The following is a 21,898-nucleotide window of genomic DNA, read 5'->3' on the forward strand; positions in this document are numbered from 1 at the left end:
TTGACAATGAAAGCAACACCATTCCTCTTCAATTTGTCATTCCCGGCATAGTAAACCATGTAGTTGTCAGATTCCAAGTGGCCAATACCAGTCCATTTCAGCTCACTAACGCCTAAGATATCGATGTTTACGCATTGCATTTCATTTTTGACAACTTCCGATTTTCCCAGATTCATACTTTGTACATTCCATGTTCTGATTTTTAATGGATGTTTATAGCTATTTCTCTTCATTTTGAGTTATGCCCCATCAGCAAATGAAGGTCCCATGGGCTTTCCTCTCACGAGCTTTACTCCATTGGCATCGTCACGGTCAACTCTACTTTGAGGATGCAACTCTTCCCCAGTCACATTTTGAATGCCTACCAACCTGAGGGACTCATTTTCTGGCACTGTATCTGACAGTGTTTCTCTGCTATTCATAAGGTTTTCAGTGACTAAATATTCTGAAGTAGTTCGTCACTCCTTCTTCCTAGGCAGTCTTCATCTGTAAGCTCATCTGAAATCTGTCCACCATGGGTGACCCTCCTGGTATTTAAAATACTGGTGGCATAGCTTTCAGAATCACAGGAACTCATAAGTCACCACAGTACGACAAACTGACAGACTGGCAGGTAGAAATTCAGGTCGAATTTCTAGGACATCGTCATGGAACAAAATTCCTTCCTCTTCTGGAAAACCTCAGTTTTTCTCTTAAGGCCTTCAATTGATTAGATAATGTCTACCCATATTACCAAGAATGATCACCTTTATAGAAAGTCAACTCATTATAATGTTAATCATGTCTAAAAAAATATCTTCATAACATTAACTTGACCAGTGTTTGTCCAAACAACTGGGCATCATAACCTAGGTAAGTTGACACGTAAAGTTAACCATTAAAGGATTACACCCCAAAACTTTTATTTTCTTTAGTGTGTATTTTAAACAACCATCCAAGCATTAGATCAAATTTTTCTTGAATGTATTTGAGTTCAGTCTGTGGACTGAAAGTTCTAGCCTTTAATATTTTACATAAAGAGTATATCTAATTTTATTCATCGTGCATCTTCCTCTAACTTCTGGAATCCCAGAATTTAATGAACAAATCCTCATCCAATTTTAGCTGTGATTTCATTAGCATTCCTGAATCAGCATGCCTCTTTAGAGGTCAGAGTCCTTTATAATTTATTTCTCTTATTACCACATCCCTAACCTCTTGACTGTTGAAGAGTCAGATTCTTGACCCAGTTAGTCCTCAGCTGAGAAAATGACCTCTTACTTCTCAACCAATATAATTTGGACAAAATGAGAAACATTTCAAGGCTAATTAAAGATTATATCTTAATATTCATTCTGCCTTCAGGACATGCAAATTCCCAAAATGTTTCCAAACATTATACACTTACAAGGTGTTTGCTGCCTAATTTGTCAAACTGTTCAAGTATTACTATCCTATTTCCTGGTGTTCTTATCGCTTTAAGTTTCTGCCCAAGTCTTTCTTAGTCATAGCTAAACTTTTTGAGACAGTAATCTAAGTGCACCATGGTACCCCCATTTACACTTTAACCCTTAGCAATTCTGCCTGCTAAAATCATTCTATTGGAAATATTTATACCCTATTATTAGGCAACAATAAAGTATTCCCCAAAATGCATCCATATCGATGCCTAATAATCTCACCAGTGCATAGTTAACCATTTCTAATGCTTTGGTTTCTTTCTTTCCAGTCTTTTTCTTTACATACATCTGCAAACATGTAAATCTCAAGGTCCTGTCTGGCTAATAGTCAAAAGTAATTGAAAAGAACTCCAATCTTTGCTCATTTCTTCTGAAAAAATTAGTGTCCATATATGATTTACAGCAACTTTCTTTTTACATCCCTTTCCCCGAATTTCTCTTAGACTCCAACCTACTCAATCCTAGCATCTTCTTTCATCCCACCACAATGGTTTGCAAAGCTCTTTATATCTTGTCACCACTGGTTCATGGTTGCTTCTTCATCCCCTTACCTTCTGCCTCTAGGAAATAGCACCTACTGTATAAGTCTAATTTCATCTAACCTAACTTCAGCCAAAAGTTTGACAAGACCCAATAGACCACATTATAGGAAGGTGGTTCCACTGTCCTGGGGTTTGGAAACCATTCTGGGGCTGCCTTCATTGTGGAAACCTCATTCACACTAGGTTATTTGCTTCATATTCCTTTCCCCATCTCTCAGATTTTACTTTTAAAATTTTAATAAATATTATTTTGTCCCATGAATTTGTTATCATTTCTCTGCAATATGATTTATGAATCTTATTGAACATTACTATGTGTCTCTACTGGAGCTATCATAATCTCAACCAAACTCTCTTCTCCCCTTGATTTTCCTAACTCTGTTCTTGACACACCATTCTTTCATACACCCAGGTTTGAATTTTCAGAGTCACCTTTCCATCCTTTTCCCTAAGGGGCGAAATAAATTAGTTGTCAAGTCCATAGAGCAATGACTCCCAAACTTTCATGTACATAGAGGTACAAGGGGAACTATTGAAAATGCATATTTTTCCAGCCTTAGTTTCAGAGAATCTAATTCAGTAGTGATGAAATGATATCCAGGAGTCTCTCCAGATTCATGCAGCCATGGATCATACGTTAAGAAATATTGTCGTAGAGTTTTCTTCCATGGTTTCTCTGGTATCTGTTCCTTCCTTCCCTTTCTCATTTATACCTGGCTTTTGGAGTCCTGGTGTGGTGCTGTGGGCTAAGGCATCAGACTGCAGTCATTTGAACGGCAAGGTCGGTGGCTCAAGCACACCAGCTGCTCCTTGGAAACCCTATACAGGGTCGCTGTGGGTCAGAATCGACTCGATGGCACTTAACAACAACAACAGGCCTTATTTAAGGAACCCGGGTGGTGCTGTAGGATAAGTACTGGACTGATAACTGCAATGTCGGAACATCAAACCCACCAGCATCACATCACAAGGAAGATGAGGGTATCTGCTCCTGTAAAGATTTATAGCCTTGGAAACCCTATATAGGCTCACTATAATTGGAAACAACTAGATGTGCCTTAGAGCATGAAGTCTGAAGACTTTTTGCCTGTGAATGACTCTTGCCAAGCAGAACTTAATTCTCTATCTTAAGTGTTCAGATGCCAATTTTACTTTAGTACCACTGAACTGCCAGAGTTAGAAGCAGTATATTTAAAAGTGGGTTTTGGCCCACTTCTCCCTCCTGACCATCACAGGAACATACCCCTTAAGGGTTGTCTGGTTGTGATGTCATATCCCAAGAGCCTCAGAGACTGTTTGTAAGCTTTCCTATCTGCAATAATCCCGTCCTGGCTTTCTGTAGGCCCTGCATGAGTCTGTGATGTATTGCTGTCATCAGTTGTAGTTGTACAAGGAGATTCCTTTGTTCCCTGTGCTCTATAAAAGGTCACCATTTGAAGGTAGAAGTTTAGAAACTCGTCATGGTGTCTATTTTTTCCCTCACCCAGGTGATCTATGTTTGTCTTTGTCTTATGTTTACTGCTGTTTAAGACTTATTCAACTGAATCTAACAGTTTTATCTTTGAAGATGGGGTCTCTTTGCTCCCCTACAACAGATGGCAGTAGGTTTGGTTTGGTTTCAGGCCTCATTTACTCTTACTTGGAGTTTTATAATGGCTTCCTACCTGATCCACGTATTTCATCCATTCTATTTCACATCCTGCTACCATATACAGTATACTAAATCACCAGACCAAAAAATCTTTAAATTCTGCTATCATCTCCCTGTTCCACCCATTGACCAGGTAATCAAGTGCAGCTTCCTGAGACAGACTATCAAGAGCCCTCCTGGTGTGGTGCTTTAGGATAAGCATTGAACTGCCAACCACAAGGCCAGCAGTTAAACCTACCAGACACTCCTTGGAAACCCTACACGTGGTTGCTATGAGTCAGAACCAACTCGACAGCACTAAACAACAATTCACTCTCGCTATTGATTGCCTTTCAAACCCTGTATTCCTTTCCATGTCCCCTACTCACAGACCAACCTAGAATCTTCACCATTCCTAATAAATATCCTAAGTTTTCCTTGCTTGGTGCTTTATGGTCTATCATCTACTTGAACTTTCTCTTCTTCCGTCACAAATATTTACCCACATAAACACTCTCCATAATTTAAGATTCATCATAAATACCACTTTCTTCATTGACATTTCAGGGTATTTAAGAGTAAGATATATGTCCTCATCATCTTCATTGATGTGTCCCAGGGTATTTAAAAGTAAGATATATGTCTCCATCATCTTCATGTGACCTACAGAGCTTAGCACTGTGCCTTCTTCCAAATTGTAAAACCCTAAGCCTTTGTTGAATTGATTCTCTGATAGTTTGAATCTCATTATCCTATAAATAGAATAGATTGCATTTTCTTGAATCTCTGGCCTTGGCCAACATTGCAGTACACACTGCCCTGTTCAACCCTTTTGGACAGCTGGCTGGCTTTTCTTATAATACATCTTCATCAACTTTACATTCATTCTTCAGAAACCCAGTGGTGCTGTCTGCAAACCTAATTATTTCCTTTTGTGTATGTGTCTTTCTTTTTCCTGTATAAAATATTAAATAGGTCATATTCCAGAGTTTATACCTGGGGAGACATTTCTCTTCCAAAGTCATTTCCATATATCCCTTACTTTGCTTTCTTATCCCATCGTGTCTACATTTCTAGGATCTTTTGTAAACTGTGTCATGTTTACCTCTGGCATCTAGTATAAAGCCTAGTAGACAGAGAAGTTTAATAACTGTTGTTTGAATTAATGAATTTAAGGAGACTGGCCAAGAATGCTGACCCTAAAGGGACTTACCAGGATTTGGGTCCCAGGATTCAGACTGGGCCAAAGCAAGTAGGCACAGGAGGAATAATAAATAAGGGTCAGGTTGAAAGGGCCAATGCAAGACCATGAAAAGGAGACAACGCTTGGGTTCAAGAGCCAAGGAGATCAGGAGTATCTTGGGAAGCAAAAAAAGAGACAGAATGAGATCAAAGGGCACAGAATATAGGTTAATAAACAGGGTGGGGGAGAATGTTAGCATCACTTCTAAGAGAAAATGAACTTCTCTACTCCATCAGATTTCATACTTCTAAATTAGAGATGTCAATAATCATAAGAACTTCAGGGAGTTGTAAGAATTATAATCCAACAAATATTTATTTTGTGATTTTGTGTGCCAGGCCCTGTGCTAGGTGTTCAATAATGAACATAGTCTTTAGTAAATAGCAAGGTATCCAATAAGTATTCAATAAATGTAAAGCAACTGAGTTCAAACAGGGTCAAATGGGAATCCAGGTTTCTCTCCATGACAGAATGTGACCTCATTCCCATGGCTGTCATTTTCTAGCCCCATGAAAGACTTTTGAAAGTCTTAAATAAATTACAGTGACTTAGAGTCTCCTTATCTGTATTCTTGCTTATTACTTCAAAGAGTTCCTGTTGGTCACTCAAAGCCTGATTTTTCTTCATATAAATCATGCTGCCTTTTTTTTGTTGTTTGTTAAATTGTTAGATTTGCTGAAGAATTCAATGATCCTCTGTTTTAGTTTATCTACCCTACTTTTCTTAGTCTGGATTAATAAAACATTACCATTATAGATTATCTGGGCCTCTCCTAGCCATTGGTACAACTAACAATGGTTCATACATTGCAATCACTATTTTACCTACAAATTACTTCCAAATTCTTTTTGTTTGTGTTTTTTGTAGGTTTTTATTGTGAACTGAGTGATAGTTTTCATGGGAGAAAATCGGCTTTACACCATTGCTTCATTGCAATGATTACAATCTCCTCCATACATCATCATTCAACAGTATTTGCTTGCATTCCCTGTTTTTTTTCTTTTTTGGTGGGGAGGGGATGTACACAGAAACGCTCAGGAATATATAATAATTTAAACAACCAAAGGGCACATTCTGCAGGCCTGCATCCTGGCCGCTAGCACCTGGCTTCCAGCTCAGAGCCTTTCTCTTTCTATGAGTCTAGAGTCCTCAGCTGCTCTCTCTCTCCATGTCCTCATCTTTGCCTCCATCTCTCATGTTGTTGCTTCTCTGGTTAGGGTCCCACATTCCACTCATGCTCTTCTCCCTTGATGGTCCTAGAGTACTCTGTTCCTGGAACGTATATAGATGATATTGACTTCTAACGATATGCCCTACTTCTAGCCAGCCAACGTTATTGACACCATCCACTTCATCCAGTTTAATAGAGTCCAAGGCAATTTTGATGGGAATCTTAGTAAATTTAAAAAATTCCGTTTTGAAAGGGATAATCATTTTCTGTCACTGTTTTCTGACTTTGAAAATACTAAAGTCAAATCTCTGATGTTCCTCTTTCATTTTTGCAAACATTTTTGCATCTTGATTACTCAGTTTTGGTACTGATTCTTAGTCTTCCTTCTTTGGTAATTTTTAAAGAATTTTAAATTCTAACTTTGGATTCCTTTGAAGATGCTTTTCAAGTTGTTTTTAATACCCCATTTCTAGTAAATAAATGCTTATTTTCCAATATAGTTTTCAAAATATGGATTTAAAATATGTGAAGCAGAATGTGATAGAATGAAAGGAGACAGACAAAGCTACAATTATAGCTAGAGACTTCAACACTTTTCTCTCAACAATTGATAGAACACTACACCAAAAATGAGCAACAGTATAGAAGAATGGAGGATTTTGCACGTGAAAAACTGACATATTTTTAGGAATGATTTTTGGACTTTAGAAAAACTTGTCAGCTATTGTCTGATTTTCAGTGTGACTTCCAAAAATCTCAAATTATCTAAAGAATTATTCTTTGAGATACTAAAAATGGTATAAGTGCCTTACATTCATCCATTCATTCAACAATTTCACAACTATTCATTAATACCTACTATAATCATGGGAGAAAGATGAGGTTTTCTGCTCCCGTAAAGATTTACAGCCTTGGAAACCCTGTACAGGGTTGCTATGGGTCGGAACCAACTCGATGGCACATAACAACAACAACATAATCATGACGTTGCATTGGAACTACAATTAATTTAATAATTTTTGCAATGTTTGATAATTCAGTTTTATAGGGAAAAACTAGTAATAATATACATTATTAGGTGCCAACTCTGACTCACAGCAATCCTATGCACAAGAGAACAAAGCACTGCTTAATTCAACACCATCCTCAAAAGTTTTGTATGTTTGAGCCCATTGTTGAAAGCACTGTGTCACTCCATCTCCTTGGGAGTCTTTCTCCTTTTTGCTGACCCTCTGTTTTTCCAGGGGTGATGTCCTTTTCCAAGGACTGGTTCCTCCTGATAACATGTTTTAAGTACAGGAGACAAAGTCTCATTAGCCTTGTCTCTAAGGAACATTCTGGCTTTACTCCTTCCAAGACAGATTTGTTTGTTCTTCTGGCAGTCCATGGTATATTCAGTATTCTTCAACAACACCATAATTCAAATGTATTAGTGATTCTCCAGTCTTCCATATTCATTGCCCAGATAACGGTATATAATATGAATTTAAAAACTGAAAAAGTTATAGGACTGAGTCAGCAAACACACTTTACTACTCTCAGAAACTCTTCTCTAAAAAGAATGATAGAATTATAATTTTCACCAGTATTTCACGGTTACATATGAGGGAAAGAAACACAATCCAGAGACAGAACATGGCTTGCCTGAGGTCACAGAAGAAATGGGAACCAAGACAGGATCACAACCCATTTCCTGGTTCAGCCCAATGTGCTGCCCATTTGGTTTGGTATTGGACCTCAGTGCACTGCTCCACAGTTTGCAATTAAGTTGAGCATTTGGCCTTAGCAGGGAGAGAATTTGCTATCCTTCAATTCCATGGACTCTACCTATTTATCTTCTTCCCAAATCTCCATTCTTCCATTCACCAATCATGCCAAAGCTCCTGACCAAAATCTCTGTTTGAGGATCATAGCTAACTTCCTCTTGTTGTGTTCTTGGTTTATTATAATCACATTGGGACCTTTATTGTCCTCCATGACTGAATCTGATTATATCTGTCCTCCATAATAAACCTATAAAATCCACTGCCATCAGCTCCCAAAGATAAATTACTACTCTTCCTAAAACATGTCTGTCATTTGATGGGAATGTATATATATTCTGACTTAATTTAGTCTTGAGGTCAGTTTGAGGTGCAAAATTGGCAGTTCAAACCCACCAGTCGCTCCTCAGAAACCCTTATACAGGGTTACTATGAGTCAGAAATGACTAGACGGAACTCATCAACAACAACCATTAGATGTGAGGCCCTGGTGTGGTACTATAGAATAAGCATGGGACTACAAACCACAAGTTCAGTGATTTAAACCCACTAGCTGCTCCTCGTAGATCCTATACAGTATTGCTATGAGTTGGAGTTGACTCAACAGAACTTAACAACAGTGACTATTTGATGTGGCATTGGTACTCCCACATCTGGCCCAAAATACCATGATTTAGTTGCATATTTGCTTGGATGGTTGGTTGATTGGGTGGACTTTTATGAACATGATTCTAGGTTCAGTAATATGAGTACAGGAAGCACAGAATCTCTCTCTTGGATACACAAATTCTCAAATGCTAGTTGTATATTAGCAACACCTGTGTTTATCAAACACCGATGCCTGACACCCAACTTTACAGATTCTGACTTAATTTAGTCTCGAGTCTCAAAGACTCTTCATAATTTTTATATAGAGCTAAATGGTGGCCCAGTCAACCACTGATATAACACTTAAATTCTTTCCCTTCCATTGAGAAATCAAAAATGGTAACTCTTGGAACTAAAGTTCTAGGTAATATAATCTTTCAGACAGTCTTCCTAGGATATATGAGAGGGCTTCAAACAGTTTGTGGAAAATAGAATGAAAAGAGAATGGAATTTTTCCAGGAACTTTCTAACATCCACTCATACAAACTCTGCACTGTTATTATTGAAGGAAGCAGCAGGTGATGGTCAGTAATGGAATAGAGCCTTTCTTCAAAAGCCAGTAGTCCTCACCTGTGACCTTTCCAGGTGTCAGGGAAATATCCTTCTAGGCCAGCAGCTCTCAAGTAGGGCATTTTGCATCTGAAGTGTCATTTGACAATGTTTGGAAATACTTTTGGTTATAATTTGGTGAGTGTTACTCGCATCTAGTAGATAGAGTTTACGGATAATGCTAAATATCCTACATAGTACAGGGAAGCCCCTATAGCAAATAATTTTCTAGCACAAAATATCAATAGTGCTAAGGATAAGAAACCACTTCCTAGATCCTTGCTCAGAGTCCTTGGGTGGTGCAAATGATTTTATAATCAACAACTAGCCATTTGAATTGTGATATTGGTGAAGAATATTGAATATCTCATGGACTACCAAAAGAATGAACATCTGTTTTAGAAGAAATACTACCAGAGTGTTCTTTGGAAGTGACAGCAGTGAGTCTTCATCTCTAGTAATTCATCTCTGGACACCTTATCTGGAAAGATCAGTCCCTGGAGAAGGACATCATGCTTGGTAAAATGAAGGATCAATAAAAACAAACCACGTAGGAGCCATGTCTGACTTCCCATGGCTTCACAAGGAGGAAAGAGAATCAAACTTAAAACCAGCCACAGGCTGATTTTGAAGCAGAGGTCAGACATGCTTCTACCCTAGAACCTTCTTTACCTTATTCTGACACCAACCATCCCTCCCACAGCACTCTCTGCTTCATACCTGTGTTTGATAATCCACTGTAATTGCCCCCAAAGAACTCATAACAATACTCACAATTACAGGGTTAGTTAGGGAAGTGAACAGGGTATAATGTAGGATGAAAACCACCTCAGGATGCAGCAGTTCTCCAGTCAGGACCTCCTCTTGTCTGCCATGTGGTCCCTTGGTCTCTGCCCTGCTCAAGCAGGTGTTACAAAGTTCTTTTAGCCAGTTTGTGAATGCCCAAAGGACACATTCTTCAAGCCAGTCTTTTGCCCGTAAGCACTCAGCTTTACTCAGTCCATAGGCCTAGAGCCAGAGTTGCTCTGTCTCTCCAGGCCACTGCCTTTTGCCATCACTTCTGTAGTCACTGATTCTCTCAGTAGGGATCTCACATGTCACTCAGGCTCTTCCTTCTCGTTGGTCCTGGGATCTTCCGCCTCTGCTTCTGAGATGGCTCCTTTTATGCCTAACAGGAAGGAATACTATATATTTTCATAGTCCTACCCAATTACTTAGTGGGAATTAAGAAGACTTTGGATAGAAATGCCATATTGAGTAAATTTAAGGCACCACAAAGACCTTCAACAAGATGGAATGACATATTAGCAAAAATATTGGGCTCAAACATAACAACATGTAAGGATGGCAGGACCGGGCAGTCTTTCATTCTGTTGTACATAGGGTTGCTATGAATCAGAACCACCTCAATGGCACCTAACAACAATTAGCCAAAAGGTTGGCGACTTAAACCCACCCAGAGGCACCTTGGCAGACAGGCCTGGTGATCTGATTGTGTACACTCACAGCATTGAAAATGCTGTGGAGCAGTTCAGCTCTACACACTCATGGGGTCTCAATGAGTCAGATTCAATGGCAACCAACAACAGCAACAAGATACTTGTTCTCAGTTCCTCCCACCTCACCCAGGAAATATTGTCCTTAATGGAATTTCTTTCCTTCTGAGGCATGATTTTAACAATGTTTTGCAAATCAACATTTTACATCGTTTCTATGTTGTCCCAGAACATTATATCCTGATTCACTTTTGAGAACTAAAGGCTGCCACCTGTCTGTGTCAGAGAGGCAGAATAATCCCAGAGCTGCCTGTTCACCTGCTGCTTCCTTGTCCTTTTGGCTCTCTCTCCAATACAGAATGAGCCAAGCCCCATCACCTGATGATGGGAGGCCCTGCCCAGGTTCCTCAGCCAATGGAGTCGTGCTTGGGGTACAGGTCACTCCGGGAGATCCGTTCTGAGGCCACTAAGCTTATCTGCTGCCAGCTGGCTGGGTCAGACATGCTGCCAAGTTGATGAATATGTGCTGGGCTGACATCTAGTAAGGCTCGAGCCTGCTGATTTTCCTGCCCACTCCCTTAGATCATTTCATTATTAAATTAAAGATTGTTGTGATTTAAACTGAACTGTCAGGCAGCCTGGGGACAAACGTGGGATTTGGTGAAGCAACTGAGCCCAGTACTGCATTTACCAAATCCAATTTCTGCTGGAGGCTTTTTCTCTTAAAGAAATAATTCAAAACTCCAAGGGCTGGAAGTAGGAGTAGAACCTTCCCCTCCGGTGTCAGGAGCCCACACATAGACTGGCATGCCAAGAAAGGGAGCTGATTATAAATAGCATGAAAAGCGGCACCAGTCAAAACTCACTGATCTGCTTGCTGAGCAAAATGTTAAAGAAACAAACAGCTTCTGAAAGAGGAAGCAACGAATAGAAGGATTTTTTTTTTTTTTTTTTTAAATAATTTAAAGTGCTAAGGAACAAAGATGGCCTTTATGCATATAGATTTAAACACATACACATATGTCTTACATAGACCCACACAAAACCTTTTTGAGGAATGATGCATAATTATTACTTTTAAAATCACATGTAGTTAGAGCCTTATAGCACAAGCAACTGTTCCTTCACTTTGTAATTGATACTATTTACTTAGAAGTCTCTGGTTTCCGTCAGAAAGTCATTTCCTTGTATGTGTGTGTGCTTTCCCCCCCCAGCTTAGATGGAAACCATTTGAGATTCCAAAAGCACCTCAGAAGAAAGTGGACTTTGTGAGCGTAAGTTAATGCTATTTGTACCTTTCCACTGCCCTTCTCTCTTCTGTGCTGAGGGAGCCAATCATTTGCAGATTTTGAGAGTCAAGCAGCTCGGGCCTCAGAGGAAAGCACAGAGGCCAAACTCTCTGCCTATACTTCGGTGGCTGGCCTAGTGATGTCTTACTTATAGGCACCATATTGCCCCTGGCACCAAAGGACAGATAGGAGCCATTTTATAATATCAAAGTCAATGAAAACTAAACATTTACCTACTTCAAGTTCTTTTGCTTTGGGCTAGAGCAGGGGCTCTTAACCTTTCTCACTCCACAGACTCCCCTGGATATTCTGATGATGCTAATGTTTTTAAATGTATAAATTAACATAAAATTACAAAGAAGCCAATGATTTCCATATAGTTAGAATGGTTGTTCCCAGAACAGGTAGCATGTTGGGGAGGTGGGGAGAAGAAAATTAAAAGGATGTGGGACTCAAAAGTCAGTGGAGGGTTCTTCAGATCAACTTCAGCTCATGACTTACTTAGAGGCAATCCATGTGCCTAGTCATAGGCCAAATGGTTTGGATCATCTTCAAATTCTTATCAGCATTTCATGCAGTGCAGATTCACTTAAGTGAATTCCCCTACCCTGTATGAATTATGGGTATCTATAGGAGCCGAGACCCCTCCTTGTGGGCTCTCCATGTGCAGGTTTTGGGCCCACATGTTAAGATCTCTTAAATGTAGATAATTTGTTGATATAGCAGAGGGAATCATAATCATAATGTTTTTTGCTGCACTGGTCTGGAGAGATTAGGAATGCCCTATTCATAAACAGAGGGTGGTCATGTGGTCAATATTGAAGAGATAATAACTGACCTAAGTGAGCCTGGTGTTACAGTGATTAAAGTACTCAACTGTTAATCAAAAAAGATCAGAGGTTCAAACCTACGTGCCACTCTATAGACGAGAGATGTGACAGTTTACTTCCATAAAGATTGTTGTTGTTGTTGCTAAGTGCTGTCGAGTCGATTCTGATCCATAACGACCCTGTACAGGGTTTCCAAGGGGCAGCTAGGTGAGCTTGAACCGCCAACCTTGTAGTTCAAACAGCTTACAGCCTTGGAAATCCTGTGGGCCGGTTTTACCCTATCCTAGAGGATAGTTGTGAGTTGAAACTGACTCAATAGCAGTAAGTTTGGTCTGAGTAACTGACCCCCGATGCTACACAATTCTTCCCTAAACCTCCTAGGTGCCTGATATTACCTTCCTTAGAACTTCTCCCATGGGTTGATCTTAAACATCCAACTGATAAAATGCCAAGTGTGAATTAATGTGCTGCAGAGTCATCGAGTGCAGCCATTGAGACAATCTAGATTTAGGGCCATGATTGGCAGCTAGCATGAGCTACCAACTGCTAAACATAAGTCAGTAAATTTCAGGTTCTCTGAAATAGACTGGATCCCAAGTATTTCATTTGTCCCAAAGGGAAGACCCTGGTGGAACCCTGACTCTCAGGAACCAGAGGGAGTGCTAGCCTCTCTGACATTACTTACATTTACCTTTCCTCTCATACGCCGTCTCTTTCAGGGCCTGCACACCTTGTGTGGAGCTGGAGACACCAGATCTAACAATGGGCTTGCCATCCACATTTTCCTTTGCAACACCTCCATGGGGAACAGGTAAGTAAGTGTCTAGTGCTGGGGCAGTACAGTCCTATTCCCCAAGAGCTGTTGACCAGAGGGTGAAGGCCAAGTCTTGCTCTTGTAAAGCAGTACATTCACATACATTGTTTGTTTGTTTGTTTCTCCTAGAGTATTGTTGATATATTTTTATAATGATGATAAAGGAGCATTTCTATCTTAACTGACTCTCACAACATAAACAAGAATAACACATAACCATGCAAACAGGAATGAGAGGATAGTGCCCTGGAACATGGGACAGTGCAAGGGGTATTTTGACTTCAACCAGATTTGGGTCAGAATAACCTTAATTCTAAGATTTTTAGGTTGGGATCCTTGGAAGCCAGGATGGCCAAACTTCGTCTCTCATGATTCAGACATATCAGGAGGGACCAGTCCCTAGAGAAGGATATCATGTTGGGTAAAGTGAAGGGTTGAAGAAAAGGGGAAGACCCCCAATGATATGGATTAGCACAGTGGCAGCAGCAATGGGCTCGGGTGTAGCAATGATCGTAAGGTTGGCACAGAACTGGGCAGTGTTTCATTCTGTTGTGCGTAGGGTCGCTATGAGTCGATACTGACTTGATGGCACCTAACAACAACAACAAAAAGGTTGGGCTGTTCTGGAGTCCAAAGTCACACTGCATGAGCAGCCACTAAGGCCATTTGTTGGTGACAGGTCAAGCTGACAGACTGATTTCGGCTAATATCTTTATATAAGCTTAAAATTCCTAAAAAGAAAAGCTTGTACACTGACTTTTTTTTTTTTTTTCCTTCAATAAAAAAATCATCTAAATGGCTCTCTGCCTTTTCTGTGGGAAATAGAATATCATAGTGGCTTTGTACACTACCTATGGAACCAGACTGTTCTTATCCAAAGCCCAACTCCACTCGTACTGACTAAGAGACCTTGGGGGAAATGTTTAATTTCCCAAAGCTGCATCTTGCTCAAAGTCCAACCCAGAGCAAGTGCTCAACCAATAGTAGCTGTTATTATCTTTACTAAGAGGGACCATATATTCCAAAGCCTTTGTAGTGTTTTGCTGTTGCTGTAATTTTTTAAAAAATTTTTGTGAATTGAGTGAATGTTTACAGAGCAGATCATCAGTTTTGCAGTCAGCAAATCATATACTTTGCTTCATTACAATGATTTCAATCCCTTCCATGTACTATTAGTTAACAGTATTTACCTCTATTCATTTTAACTGTTACATTCTTCCATGTCTCCTGCTACCCTCATCTTTCCTTTGCCAACCTCCCTCTCGTTGTACACTGCTGTCCCTGTCACCCATGTTAACATGTGTCTTCCCTGTAGTCCATGAATAATTTTCCTTCTTTCCCCCTCCATAGCCACCAGAGACTGTTTGTTCCTTTCATTAAGAAAACCTCCTCTTCACCTTTCACAACATTGGTCTCAACAATAGTTGATCTTTTGTGAATGACCAACTTCACTCAGCATAATGTCCTCCAGGTTCATCCATGTTGTGAGGCACTTGGCAGATTCATGGTAATTCATCAACATTGCATAGTATTCCATCATGTGTCTGTACCAAAGTTTGTTTGACCATTCTTCTGTTGATGGGCATTTTGGTTGTCTCCATCTTTTTGATGTGTCTCTTGTAGTCCTCGTATTGAAGGGTCCTGTTTTCTTGTCCATTCTATTATCTCTTTTTCTTGACTGGTGCATTTAACCCATTTGCATTCAGTGTAATTATCATAGGTATGAATTGATTGCTGTCATTTTGCTGTGTATGTGTTTTTTTGTGTGGTGCTGCTGGCTTCTATGTTCTGCATAATCTTCTGCACTGAGTTCATTTTGTTTGTGGGTTTTCTTTTCATTTTCATTTCTGTTGTATTAATGTTTGCTAAATCTTTCTGATTTTCCTTTTTGTTTTTACTTTAATTGATTTTCAGGGTAAATTACAGGTTATCCTATAATCTATTAATTTTCCCCCTATTTAAAATAATGTTTTATCTTGAAATCTATTTGATTTCTTTGCCATTTGGAAATTGGCAAATTTCTATATCTACATGAATCCCTCTTTTTTGCTTTGTAGTTGACTTCGTTATAAATTGATATCTCTGGTTCTTTATTTTCAGTCTTATAGGTTTGTTTTGCTAAATACTTTATACAGCAACATATCTGGATTGAGTTCTGGGTGGTGTTGTCATGAATAGTAATTTCCTGTTGTTGTCTTCTCTTATTGTTTCCCAGTCCAAAGAACACCCTTTAGAAATTTTTGTAAAATTGGTATGGTCATGACAAATTCCTTTAATTTCTGTTTATCAGAAACATGTCCTAATTTTGCTGTTGTATTTGAGGGACAGCTGTGCTGGATATATAATTGGCAATCTTTTTTTCTTTCAGAGTTTGTATATGTCATCCCATTGCCTTTTTGCCTGCATAATTTCTGCTGAGAAATCAGAGCTGATTTTTATTACTTCTCCTTTGTAGTTAACGTTTCATTTTTCCTAAGTTGCTCTTGGGATTCTTTCCTTGTCTTTGATTTTGGAAAGTTTGATTATGATATGTCTTAGTGATTTTCTTTTGGGATCTATGCTGTTTAGAGTTTTTCTTGTGTGCTTATCTTCTCATCTTCCATGATTTTAGGGATGTTTCCTTCCAACAACTCTTTGACAATTTTCTCTGTGCTTTTCATTGTCTCTTCCTGTTTTGGAATTCCAATCACCTGTAAGTTGTTCCTCTTCATGGTGTCCCACATAACTCTTAGGTTTTCTTCAAAAATTTTTTCATTATTTTTTCTGGTTGTTCTACTAGCATACTAGTATAGAGAGATTTATCTTCAAGTTAATTTGGGCTTCCATTGCTTCTAATCTACTTCTTTTCCCTTTCAATGTATTGTCCAAATAGAATAAACAAATAAGGAACCAACCATGAAAAGAGAAAATAATAAAGATAAAAAAGAAATAAAAATTGGCAGCAGCCATAGAAAAAGGATTTAAGTATAAAGACAAAAGAGGGACAAGAAAATGGGGCTTTAGAAAAGAAAAATGAGAGGAAATAAAAGAAAAAAAATGTTTAAATATGCTTAGAAAAACTAGGGAGAGGGATGATGAAAGAGGAAGTGAGGGAGTAGTAAAGAAAGATCAAAAGAGAGAAAAACAATGAAGAGGGGAAGTGAGAGACAAAAGAAAAGAGGATATAGAAAGGATAAAGCTCAAGGGAATAGAAGAAGAAGTAGAAGGAGGATGAAGAATAAACAAACAAACACAATGATACAAAAAAAGAAAAAAACTAAACTGGGAAAGGAAAAAGTGCACCTATTATACCTGAGAGGAGAAAATTCTGGGGGTGCTCCTGAAAGTCATGGAACTCAAGAGGTGATTGTAGAAAGGATGTGACAACAGAGTTCCTGGCCCTAGATGGAGTTCCTATTGGCCTCAGTGTTATCTATGTTCAGGGCACACAATCTGGGAGTAGTTTATGGAGGCCCTTGATGGAGCTGGTTTCAGTGTCTGTTAAGGCCACAGGGCAGCTGGGGGCAGATGATGGTTAAATACTAGTCTGGTAGTTCTAGAGCTGAGCCCTCCTTAATCCAGGATCCAAAGAGGCACAGCAAGCCCCTACCTCACACTGCCTTGGCTTCCAACCATATGGTTCAGAACTCCAGGAAGGCAGAATCTATACTGGGGACGGATGAGGGTGGGAGCTCACCACCCCTCTGGTTAGCAGGGGAGCATGAGAAAAAAGAAGGAATTGCACTTTCCCCGTTGCCTGTGGGAATCTGCTTTGCCATACCAACTTCTGTTGCCAAAACTACTCACAAGACAGTCACGCTGTGACTGGCTGCTCATTAACCAGTTATCCTCTTGTTGTCCTTGCTCAGCATCTCTTCCCAGCAAGCACTCAATCCACTTTTCTAGCCTTTCCTCTGATGTTCAGGACTCCCAAATTTTCATCTGTATCAATTTTATTTGGTCTCTCATATCTTCATTGTAGAGGGTCCATGTAGTATGTGTGCCTAGTCCACCATATTGCCAGAAGTCCTCCTCATCCTGTCCTTCTTTGTTCTACTGTTACTCTGTCTACCCAAACCATATGAGTTCTTTTAAATACCTCCCCTATTCCACATCCACATTCGTCTCGATTTTTTATTTTGTACTTGTCTGCTTTAATGAGAAGGCTCCCTTCTCTCACAATCTTTAGCCAGTATTGGTGGTGGCGCATTGTTTTTAAGGAAGCTACTTAGCTCTTTCCTCAATGACTTATTTTGAGGAACAGATTTTAAAAACTAAGATCCAGGAAACTAAGCTCTGGTATTTACAAACTTGATAAATAGCCCTCCCTGGGCCTTGATCCAAACATTTTGATCAGCGTCATTATAACAAGACAATGGGGACCTCACTTTGGGCCCAGCCTCACCTAAGCCACCAATCTCTCTTTCCACTTGAGCCACATTGACCTCAGTCATTTTTCTCAATTTGCCACGAGACCTCCTGCCTCAGAGCTTTTGCACATGCTGTTCCTTCTGCCTGCAATGTTCCCCCTCCCTCAATTGTAGCTAATTTGTGTTACATATCACTTCTTCAGAGAGGTCTTTGTTAACTCTCTGAATTACATTGGTGCCCTATTCTTTAAGTCCCCTGAACTAGTCCTTCCTAGTGCTTCAACAATTTATGCTGAATAGTTCTATAATTATCTAATTGGTGTCTGCCTCTCTACTTACTCTAAACTCCATGACTACAAACTCTGTTCAATTCTCCATTTTATACCCAGCACTAAGTAATAATTTGTGCAATGAATTAATTTGTTTAGATGGTATTAAAACCAAAAATCTCTGGAATTATTCTTTTATTTTGCAGATGCTTTTACAATTCAGATGGGGACTTCTTAATTGGTGAGTTCTGGAGATTTCAGACCCTGTCACAGTTTATTGATCCCTAGTCACATGCTTTTACCATATTTATTCAACCTGTATGTTGAGTAAATAACCTGAGAAGCTGGGTTAGATGAAGAAAAACATGGCATCAGAATTGGAGGAAGTCTCATTAACAACCTGCGATATGCAGATGATACAACCTTGCTTGCTGAAAGTGAAAAAGACTTAAAGTAGTTACTGATGAAGATCAAAGAGCACAGCCTTTGGTATGGATTGCATCTCAATGTAAAGAAAACAAAAATCCTTACCACTGGACCAATAAACAACATTCTTATCAATGGAGAAAAGATTAAAGTTGTCAAGCAGTTCATTCTTCTTGGATCAACTATCAACACTCATGGAAGCAGCAGTCAAGAAACCAAACAACGTATTGCATTAGGCAAATGTAGTGCACAAGACCTTTTTAAAGTGTTGAAGAGCAAAGATGTCAGCTTGAGGACTAAGATGCCCCTGACCCAAGCCATGGTATTTTCAATAACCTCATATGCATGCAAAAACTGGACAGTGAATAAGGAAGACCATAGAAGAATTGATGCTTTTGAGTTATGGTGTTTGAGGAGACTATTGGAAGTGCCACAGGCTGTCAAAAGAACCAACAGATGTGTGTTGGAAGAAGTGTGCTCCTTGGAGGCCAAGATGCCCAAACTTCGTCTCTCATACTTTGGACATATTGTCAGGAGGGACCAGTCGCTGGAGAAGGGTATCATGTTTGGTAAAGTGGAGGGTCAGAGAAAAAAAGGAAGACCCCCATCAAGATGGATTGGCAAAGTGGCAGCATCAATGGACTCAAGCGTGGCAACAACTGTGAGATTGGTCCAGGACTGGACAGTATTTTGTTCTGTTGTACATAAGGTCACACGCTACTTTTTAAAATTTCACACACATTTTTTCTCTTCATCTTGCAATCTGTCTGATTTCATTTAGTGCAATCTATAGACTCATATCTAATGGCCATTGGTAGTCCAGAAGAGATTCTTAGTATTCCTCAAAGCCCCAATGCTATTTGCTAGTCTCTCTGTCATTGCTCATCTCTGCTGGACCTTCCTGATATGACACATGTGAGCAGCTGAAAAGAAGTGAAGTATAATATGAAGATGTGGTTAAGTTATTAAATAATTCCACTTGTCTCTAAAAGCATCTGTGAAAAGACCATCTCATCATTGATATCTGTAATTTAAGTACAATATTTCATAAGGTCATCTAAAGTGGCACAGTAGGATAAAGTTTGACTTGAACCACAAGGTCAGTAGTTCAACAGAAGGCTTATATGGGGTCGCTATTAGTTGAAACAGACTCAATGGCACTTAGAACAGCAAAGTGCAATATTTATTAGAGATTGCTCTGGTCTACCAATTCTGTTTGGTGGTTTTAGTATTGATTATTTGGAGTCAACATTGTGGTGTAGAATTTAGACATGTGACACTGACGCCATCAGAAATGGCTGTGTTTCCATCTTATTTCTGCTTGACATTTTGGTCAGCCTGAAGAATTGTGTCAAAACAAGCTCCTTGCCAGGCAACCAAAAAAAAAGTGCCAATTTTTTTCATTTACATTATTCTAGATGTTGTTAAGTGCCATCGAGTCAGCTCAGGCTCATAGTGACCTTGTATAGAGTTTCCGAGGAGTGACTGGTGAATTTGAACAACCAACCTTGCAGTTCAAACTGACCTGGCGGTCCAGTGCATTATCCCTCAGTGCCACACCAGGACCCCATTTAGATAATTAATCTAAATTGTCAGAATATACAATATAAATTTCTTCATGAGACTCAATACAAGTTCTTTTAATTTGGAATGAAAAAGCAAGTACAGCCCTTAAACCTGTACTCTTCATAATGTGTTCTTCACACAAAAAGAGTTGCTCATTATTGCCCCTGTCTTTTGTGTCAGTTCCTCAAAAAGGGAAGCTTCTTATTTACACTGAATTTGGCAAGATGCTTGTGCAGCCCAATGAGATCTGCGTCATTCAGGTTGGTGATGTATCCCCTTCTCCTCCCTGCCTCTTCCTAATTTGGGTTTAGTGAAGCTGAAGCAATCAGATGTTGCAGCTGCTGCTATTTCCAACTCTAAAATTTTTCTGTCATGCCTGGACAATGGGGAGGGAGTTTGAGTTACGCAGAAGGCTCCATGTGGAGAAGGGTAAGCAGACTTAGATGGAACTTTGCTTTAAAATAGCAAGCACTCACAAAGCACAGAGCATTGTCAATTCACTTTCTCAAATAAAAATGTATAAATATTAGGCTCTGCTTCCATGGAGAGGGGATCGGGAGGAAATGAAGGTGAGTTTCTTAAATGTGGGAAAATCAGGATTACTGGACCAAAAGAGAAATTAGCCTAGAATTTGCCTGGACCGTAAATGTGATGAGTTGAGTTTTTCTTTCTAATTCATCTTTGAGCTGGTCACCTGTGGAAGCAAGCATAGCATTACTCTTGCATGTGGTTCTGGGGGCAGCTTCTCTATAACTACAGGTATGATTTGGGAAGGGCACACTAGCTTTGTCATCTTTTTCCAGAGAGGAATGCGGTTCAGCATAGAAGTCTTCGAGGAGACCAGGGGTTACATCCTGGAGGTCTTCGGTGTCCACTTTGAGTTGCCTGACCTGGGACCCATTGGTAAATCTTTACTACAAGCCTCTAAGCCCTGCTGAGATACAAGACACTGATGATTACTTGAAAGTTAAGCATCCTTCTCCCCTGACGATTTAACTCCAATTTCTACTTTCCTCTCAAGGTTTTCTTCTCTAGACCAAATATAGTTTGGAATTTCAGAAACCTACTGGATCTGCCTGAGCAATTTCAGGCTTTCTTTTTAGACCTCTAATGTTAGGGCTAATATAGCTGATCCACTGATGAAATAAACTATTCATTAATTCATCTGTGTATCAATCCATCAGCTAGTTGTGACTCCTAGGTTGTGCTGAGGGAGTAACACAAGCCCTCTTCTCATAAAATACATGTAAAACAGAAGCCAACCCATGTAAATCCATGATCAGTTTCTCTCTAGGATAATCTAGAACCCATTGCAGAATAAGACCTTATGGAGTGTATATCTAGTTATATAGTGTATACAGGAGGGTTATAAGTGTTTGGGTTATGGTGGGCTAGCGTCACCAGGAACAGCATCACAGACAAAATGACATTTATCTAAGACATGATGAAAAATTGAGAAATAAAGATGAAAAAGAAAAGCTGAAGCAAAAGTATGCAAGTGGGAATGAGCTTTGTGAATTGGAGGGAGATCATTTTCCTAAATTAATTGTTTGTTGTGTGTAGATAATAAAATGAGGAAGGCTAGAAAGATGCCAGGGGCTTTATTCCTATGAAGAAGGGGACAAACTGAGTGACACATAGTCTATAAGCATCCTACTGAAGGCACTCCATAAAATCCACACACTCAACCATCAAAAACAGTGATCACTCAGTGCTGTGAAGGAGCTAGCAGTCACAGACCCCGGGAGCAGATTAGAGCTTTCCAAAGTGAACCAACGTCCCTCCCTTCTTTAAAGGGAGGCAAGCTGGAGGCAGGAGATGTAGGAGAGAAGTGAAGCGGGTGGCAGGGGCTGCTTTCAAAACATCTCTTGAAG

The 21,898-nt window shown here is 39.6% G+C and overlaps 1 protein-coding gene across 1 annotated transcript in view; it reads left to right on the forward strand.

Annotated features, from left to right (window-relative positions):
- The window catches only part of HGD (homogentisate 1,2-dioxygenase), a 58,943-nt gene that overhangs the window by 16,052 nt on the left and 20,993 nt on the right, over positions 1-21,898 (forward strand). The window contains exons 4-8 of the mRNA XM_006864141.1: positions 11,696-11,755; positions 13,320-13,411; positions 18,239-18,273; positions 20,205-20,284; positions 20,828-20,927. Of these exons, the coding sequence (XP_006864203.1) occupies positions 11,696-11,755; positions 13,320-13,411; positions 18,239-18,273; positions 20,205-20,284; positions 20,828-20,927 (367 nt within the window). The remainder of the gene's footprint in view (positions 1-11,695; positions 11,756-13,319; positions 13,412-18,238; positions 18,274-20,204; positions 20,285-20,827; positions 20,928-21,898) is intronic.

The sequence above is a fragment of the Chrysochloris asiatica genome, unplaced genomic scaffold (assembly GCF_000296735.1).
Source record: "Chrysochloris asiatica unplaced genomic scaffold, ChrAsi1.0 scaffold00061, whole genome shotgun sequence".
NCBI lineage: Eukaryota > Metazoa > Chordata > Mammalia > Afrosoricida > Chrysochloridae > Chrysochloris > Chrysochloris asiatica.